This window comes from Epinephelus moara, chromosome 12, assembly GCF_006386435.1.
Source record: "Epinephelus moara isolate mb chromosome 12, YSFRI_EMoa_1.0, whole genome shotgun sequence".
In the NCBI taxonomy this organism is placed as follows: Eukaryota; Metazoa; Chordata; class Actinopteri; order Perciformes; family Serranidae; genus Epinephelus; species Epinephelus moara.
Genome location: NC_065517.1, coordinates 7,599,114 through 7,606,744, shown reverse-complemented (window position 1 = coordinate 7,606,744; position 7,631 = coordinate 7,599,114). Strand labels below are relative to the sequence as shown.

At 40.0% G+C, this 7,631-nt stretch overlaps 1 protein-coding gene across 1 annotated transcript; it reads right to left on the bottom strand.

The window, feature by feature from the left end:
• Nucleotides 1-2,118: 2,118 nt before the first annotated feature.
• On the bottom strand, nucleotides 2,119-7,332 carry gja10b (gap junction protein alpha 10 b). Its single transcript, XM_050058184.1, has 3 exons — nucleotides 7,282-7,332; nucleotides 5,786-7,189; nucleotides 2,119-2,759 (listed from the first exon to the last, which is right to left on the bottom strand). Exons 2-3 carry the CDS (start codon nucleotides 7,169-7,171, stop codon nucleotides 2,721-2,723), a joined length of 1,425 nt encoding a protein of 474 aa, XP_049914141.1. The 5' UTR covers nucleotides 7,172-7,189; nucleotides 7,282-7,332; the 3' UTR covers nucleotides 2,119-2,720.
• Nucleotides 7,333-7,631: the final 299 nt, after the last annotated feature.

Here is a 7,631-nt window from a genome sequence, read left to right as displayed (position 1 = left end):
GGGAGTGCAAACATGATCTTACGTGGACTCTTACCTGAAGTCCTCTATAGACTGTTTAAAGATAATGGACATGGCCACATAACCTCACCCAGTGGTTTCTTGACTCTTGCTGTGTGTTCCAATACACATAGTACTAGTAGAGGTGGGACCAAGTCATTGTTTTGCAAGTCACAAGTAAGTCTCAAGTCTGTGCACTCAAGTCCCAAGTTAAGACAGGCAAGCATCTAGTCAAGTCACAAGTCCTAAACTTTGAGTTTTGAGTCCTGAACAAGTCATGATGTACTCCTCACCAAATGTAATGTCATTTTAAACAGTGATAAATTTACAAAAATCATTAATGGTTTTTAAAATTTGCATGTATGTATTAAAACAACTTTAAAAAAGTTTCTCAGCTGTTAAGCAAATGCATTAGCTTGCTAACTCTGTTAACATTAGCCTCAACTGACTTTTCTTTGTGCAACTTCAAATGTCAAAGTTGGAAGCATAGACTGTAGAAAAATAATCGATGTAGCTACCATGACGTCACCCATGGGTTTGTGGGCTGCTGTTTTGAAGCCTAGAGTCCTGCATTTCAGCCGTCACCATCTTGGTTTTTTGGAGTCAGAAGTGACCATATTTGAGTGAGAGGCTGGAGCTGTGGAGGAGCAAGGAGTGGATCTGATTGAGATGCTGCCCTTACATAAGTGTAACTTAAGGCCATAATAAAATGCAAATGGGTGACTTATTAAGAAAAATTTAGCCCCCGTACAATTGTCATGAATGTTGAAATTAGCCAGCAAGACAATTTTAATGAGCATTTTAGTTTGAGAGTCAGATGGAGATTTACTCTGTTTTGGAGCCAGCCTCAAGTGGCCACTCAATGAACTGGAATAAAATTTTTCAGCCTCAGAGGTTGCCACTTGGTTGGAAGTTGTTGCGTTTCCGTCAGGCCACAACGATTGCCCCTCGGCCTTGTGGCCCATTTCCCCCGGTGGTCACTCATGGTATTGCAACAACAACAACAAAAAATTAACATTTTCTTCACAGACCACATTTATAAAGAGATGTCTGTTAAATTGTTGACACCTAAAACAAGGTCAGTTAGACTCTTTTTATTATAAATTTTTGATCTATGGAGGGCTAATGTTTCTAAAACTTTCTTGGAGCTGAGAAAAGCAAATTATAAAGCTGCGACATCATCACAATGTGAAGTCTATGAGCCAAGACGGAACTCCCGGGTTGGGCCAGCAGGAGAAACAATACTGCGTAGTATACTGTAGAAGTAAACCCGGAGGCTAGAAACTTTTTTTTTGGCATATGGGCCAGGCGAGCAACTCTGTTGGAATGAAGAGGGGCCATTGCTCTTGTAAGAGCTATGGTTGGTATCATATTTTTCCAACTGACACGCCAACGTAAAGTTAGTTCGTCATTGTTCTCCCGTGCAGCTTGACTGGATTCCGTTGGATTGGTTCAAACAAAGTGGATCTGGGGAATTGAGTGTCGACTTGTTGGGACTAAATAGCATTAATGTTAGGCTAGTTGATTCTGGAAATGAATTATTGTGGGCACACTTCTTAAATAACATACTTTTTATCTTTTGGCTTGTTAGAAGGGATCAAGTAATTTAAGTAGGTCAAAAGGCTCAAGTTCAAGTGAAGTCACAAATCATGGGTGTTAAAGTCCAAGTTGACTTGTCTGACTAGTCTTTTTGATTGTGTCGAGTCTTAAGTCATCAAATTTATGACTCGAGTCCACTGCTGCTGCTATAATTTTTTCAGTAATGCTGTATGCATGTATAAGTATACGGGTAGACTTTTTAACCCAGGAGAAAGGGCATGGGGTTATCACTGTCAGACAAGTTTATGCTCAGTGGACCATGAATATGCACAAGATATTTGTCAGAGATGGCTGCCATCTTGTTTTTACATGGATTAGTGTATTGTGTGCTTACTACTACTAGATGGCAGAAAAGTCTCCACGAATGAGGACAACAGGTTAAATAGAATGAAGTATAAGGTCAAGTCAACCCAAAATCTGATGCCCTCATATGAGGACACAGGGTTTCAAGAGTCATTCTAGACTGAACTACATACCACTCAGACAAAACAGTTTGCTCCTGTTGAAGAGGGAAATGTATTTAATAGAAAACAAACAAAAAGAACAGGACAACAGAAATATTAACAATAAAAGCTTGAATTTGTTAGATATATTCATAAACAATATTAAATCACTTTCAGTCAGAAAAAAAGCTGAATTTGAAGAGCCCTTTTCTTCCAGCTCATTCTGTATGATAAATCATAAACACTTGATAAGAGAGTTTCCTCTTTTTGTTTTTAATGTTTTTTATGTGGTTGCACACTCTTTAATTACAATCTTAAGTCAAATATTTTTGCAATAGGCTTTTGGTCTCATTATATGAGCAGTTACATTATGCTTTTAGCCAAATATAATTTTGATTCATATATGATTTAGCAAGTGGCTTGCAAATTAAAAGCAATCAAAGCTGGAGATATCATTTACATAGTACATGAAGCAAATTATTCATAGTATTTTGTTTGTGAAATGTTAACAGACTTTAACTGAAGCTCTTGCTCATGCACAATACATAATGTATAAACATACTGTGAACACATAAAGTTGCAGTTGAGAGAAAGGATGGGATTTCCTTCAGATCAGGATCCTTCAGTCTCATTTAAACTTCCATATGCCTCTGTCTTGGTCACAAAACAGTCATTTTCAATTTACTTTTTCATGATTGAAGACAGCTCCAGAATCATGCTCTGAAAAAAAAAAAAAAAGATGTGTGGACAATGCATGATTAATATTCAAATAAAAGACACAAACACATTTCTCTTAGCAGCTCCTGAAAAGCTTGTTTTTCTGACCTTAACTTTTCACCATGCTAAAGACACAAATGTGTACTTCAAGGTGAGGCAGGATATGACATCACTGGTGGGTGTGGTTACAGGTGCAACAAAGCACACTTTTTACCGCACCACTAAGAAAACACTGCTCTTCAGTCCAGCTGTAAGTTACTTTTAAGAGTATTTCCCATTTTCCTTACATTTCTGATTTTCTTCACAATGTTTCCCTTATAATTTTCTTTCATTTCCAATTTCGAAAAAAACAAACACAAAAAACAGGTTATATGAACAAAAAAGTAGCAACAATTCTGGTGATATTACATTGCAGATTTTAGCAGTTTCGTTTTGTCTGGACTCCTCTTGCTTGGGGCTCAATTTAAAGCAAATAATGTCACTTAGTACCATGCACCTATCAGCATTTAGCAATACTGCTATCAAAATGTGCTGACGGATGTGGGGTTAGGCATTTTTGATGATGCTGATGCACTTGCTTGATTCTTGCACGTTAGGTGTTATATCAACATGGTGTAAGTCGCATTGCATCAAAGCTTCAGCTAAATAAATGGAATGAAATGTAATGGGTTGCTGCTCATATTGCCAAACCACTGTCAATCAAATCTGATTAAACCACACCTACAGAGTTCTCCTGAAACAGATTATTTAAATGAAACAGAGCAGAGACTAGATCAATGAAGAGATTTCCAGTTTTTGAGATTTTGCCTCTACGCAAACGTCTACGGTCTGCTCTGACTGGTCAGTGTTTCTGGCTCTTCCGTATCTGCACACATGACTTCTCTACATTATTATTGCAGCCAGGAGAATGACTGTAATGCTGTAAAAAAAATCACCAATAAAAAAATATTTACATCTGGACATGTTCCAGAAGTAATTTGGTCTAAAATCAGGGAGAAATCAACAACATTGGCAACCAAAATTACATGTTTTCCTGATGTTAGCATGTAGCTATATGTAGCAGCATATTGCAGCCAGGGAATGACTGTAACAGAGTATAGCAGCACTTTCTACCATGAAAAATCACCAAAAGCTTCATAACCAGATATGTTCCAGCAGGAATATTACTTACAATTGGGAAGAAATGTACACAATTAGCAACCAAGATCACATGTTTCCTTGATGTTAGCATGTAGCTATATGTAGCAGCGTATTGCAGCCAGGGAATGACTGTCACAGAGTATAGTAGCACTTTCTAGCATGAAAAATCACCAAAAGCTTCATAACCAGCTATGTTCCAGCGGGAATATGACTTAAAATTGGGAAGAAAGTAACACAATTAGCAACAAAGATTACCTCTATGTTTCCCTGATGTTAGCATGTAGCTACATGTAGCAGTATAGTTGCAGTTAGGAAATTACTGTAATGTAGTAAAGCGGCATTTACTAAAGTGAATAACCACCCGGGTAGGGGTAGGCAACCTGCGGCTCTTTGGCCCCTCTCTAGTGGCTCCCTGTGGCTTTGACAGAAAAAAATATGGAAAAAAATAACTGTTAGGTTTTTTTTAACATTTCAATTTTCATTTATTGTTGTAGGCCTAAAATGATTCTTACATTCTTCAACTGTAAAAATGCATAGCCTATACTCCGATTTAAAAAAAAAAGTTTTAACATTTTGTCAATAAAAATGTGCGTCTGGCCTGGTGCTTTTTCCTCTAAAAACATCACTGGAGATGGCTACAGTGGTCATGAGTCCTCCTTACTTTTAAACCAAATCCAAACCAAAATCTTCACAATCGCATGTTCCAGCAGGAATATGGCATAAAATCAGAGAGAAAGTAACCATGGCAACCATGATTACATGTTTCCCTGGCGTTAGCATGTAGCTACATGTAGCAGTGTAGGTTACATGATGTAAACGCTAGCAGTAGCATGCCTTGAGCAGATGACCATATAAGAAATGCATGATGAACTGACAGCTTAGAGTGAAAGCAGAAAAATGTTGGAAACAGAGTATTCAGAAAGGTCTGAAGCCTGAGGTTTTTCTCACGGGGAATATTTTTACATACATTTACCTCATTATTTGAAACTTTGGCTGCATTTTAATATGAACATCTGACATAGTTACATGAAAGAAAATAAGAAAAAGCATAAGAGATCCCTTTAAAGAGCAACTTAACAGCAGCTAAGGATCTGAAAGTTGTACTCCGAGGTTTGTTGATACACTGGGACATCACTAGTGGTTGTTGTTACAGGTGCAATAGAGCACACTTCTGACCACACCAATCAAACAGATGTAAAGCTTCCAACCAGAGAGGGCAATGAATATGAAAGTTTTAAAACATATAAACAGAAATAAATCAAAGAAACTAAATCTAATTAAATACAAAACACATTGTTGTATGCTTCCTTTTTATATGAGACTTTATTGTGTCAGACATAAATTAAAAAAAAAAATGTGAAAAGGCTAATTATTTAGCCTCTGTCACTAATAACTGAAAGCAGATTTTCATTGTGACATGAATTGGCAAATTACTTGTCCAAAAAACGGAGGTGTATTATGTTTCAGTGCTGTCCAGCAGAGGGTAGCATAGACCTACCAATACCACTTGTAAATGCAAGGCACTGTTATTGGTTTTCATTAGAAGGTTCAAGGGAGCTTTTTCTCTTTTAAAATGGAGACAGCCCAGGGAAAGAGCATAGTGTCACTGACAGGAGCATGGCAGCCACATATAAAAAGAGAATACATGTGTATGTGTGATTATATTCACTTTATTTCTTTGTTTGATTTGGTTTTATTTGGGTGTTTTGAATCTCCAATACCTGAAACACTGTTTCATTGTTTTTCAGCATTGTGTTGAGTTACACTTTAAATGAACTGTGATACTTCAGTTGTACTTTTTACTATCAGACAATTGTTGCTTTAGGGAAGATAAAACTACATAAAAATGGTCATTCAGATAAAACTGGATGACCATTTTCTGTTCTCACCATGGACATCCTTCTCCCGCTGGCTGGAGGCGGCGGGGTCACCACTGGACTCTCTATCTGGTTGAGGTGCTGGGCCTCAACATCTGCTCCACTCTGAGAATCTGTGCTGTCAGACAGATCAGCCAGCTTGCCCTCTGATAGTCCTCGGGACATAAAACTGCACTTCCTGGCTGAGGGGTAGTGGTCACTCTCCGGAGAATCGCTCATGTCACTGAGCTCCTTACAGACACTCACTCTGCTCTGCTTCCTCTGCGGGTTCTTCAGGGCAGCAGGGATCTCCATGTGGCCGGCCATGAGTGTGGGCCGAGGTCCTGCATACTGGGGCTGGCCTGAAACATGAGGTTCATTTGACTCATCACTGCTGCAGGAGGGCTTTCTGTTTTCCAGAGTGTAGCGCCGCTCCATGACAACCCCCAGCTGCTGCATGTCAGCTTGACTCTGCAGGTATGTTTGTATGGGCTGCTGGGTGGAGCTGTTGGATCCCTCTTTATTCTGAGGGGCTGCTGGGGCCAAATTCAAAGGCAGAGATTCCCTATGAGCCATTTGTGTGAGCTGCATCAACCTCTGTGGTGAGGAGTTTGTGAGCACACAAACCTGCTGCACCATGGAGTTTTTCTTTGACCTGCACACACTGTCATCATCTCCATATTTGTATCCATACAAGCTTTCTTTGATCTTCTTCACTCCCAGATGGAAAATCTCCAGGAGGTTGAGGAACAAAGAAACGCCAGCGATCACCAGCATGAAAACCATGAAAATGTTTTTCTCTGTTGGCCGTGACACAAAACAGTCAACACTGTTGGGGCAAGGCAACCTCTCACATTTGTACAGAGGAGACAGTCCGATGCCGTAAAGGGCACACTGACCTATAATAAAACCCACCTCCACCACAGATCTGGTTAAGATATGGAAAACATATGTGCGCAGCAATGAGCCTCGAAGGGGAGCTTTCCTTACTCTCTTCTGTTCGTCTAGTTTCCTGAGCTCTCGCTCAATTCTCTTATGGTCCTCCTGGACGGGGTCTGTCCCCTCCAGCTCAGCTTTCAGACAGGCTTTCTTCCTGTGCCTCTCCTTCTCAAGGGTCCTTAAACGGTACAACGCGTGCCCCATGTAGACCAGAGACGGAGAGGATACAAAGATGATCTGCAGCACCCAGTAGCGGATGAGGGAGATGGGAAAAGCCTGGTCATAGCAAACATTCTTGCAGCCGGGTTGCTCTGTGTTGCAGACAAATTCGCTCTGCTCATCGTCCCAGACGTCCTCAGCCGCAACGCCGAGCACAAGCATGCGGAAAATGAAGAGGATGGTGAGCCAGATCTTTCCCACTATGGTGGAATGAATGTGGACCTCTTCTAAAATACTCCCTAATAAGTTCCAATCCCCCATCTTCTGTCATATTATTATCTGTCAGTGAATAAAGAACAGAAAAAAGAAGTAGTTTATAGGTTTTTCCATCACATGGAAAGAGAAATTCAATAAATCAGGGTTTTACTTACAGGTTTTCTAGGGTCCTTGTCTCATGTGCTTCAGCATAAAGCCATTGTAAGAGAGCAGATTCATTTGCGGAGGCATCGGGGCTCATTTGTCGTCCCTCGAAGACAGACAAGACCCCACTGTGCACTGTAGCTGACACTATTTCAATGCTGTTGCAAACTAGGACTCCAGTGTGAAGCCATTGATCCACCACATGGCACTATAATGCCCCGAGGTTAGTTTTACCCTGACACTTTTAACAGGACAGTACACTGAAAATAGCACCAACAAAGATGTCAATACATGGGCATGAACAATGTGTTCAACTTTCTTGCTTACAAAGTACAATAGCATTTCAACAGTGTGCTTTCAA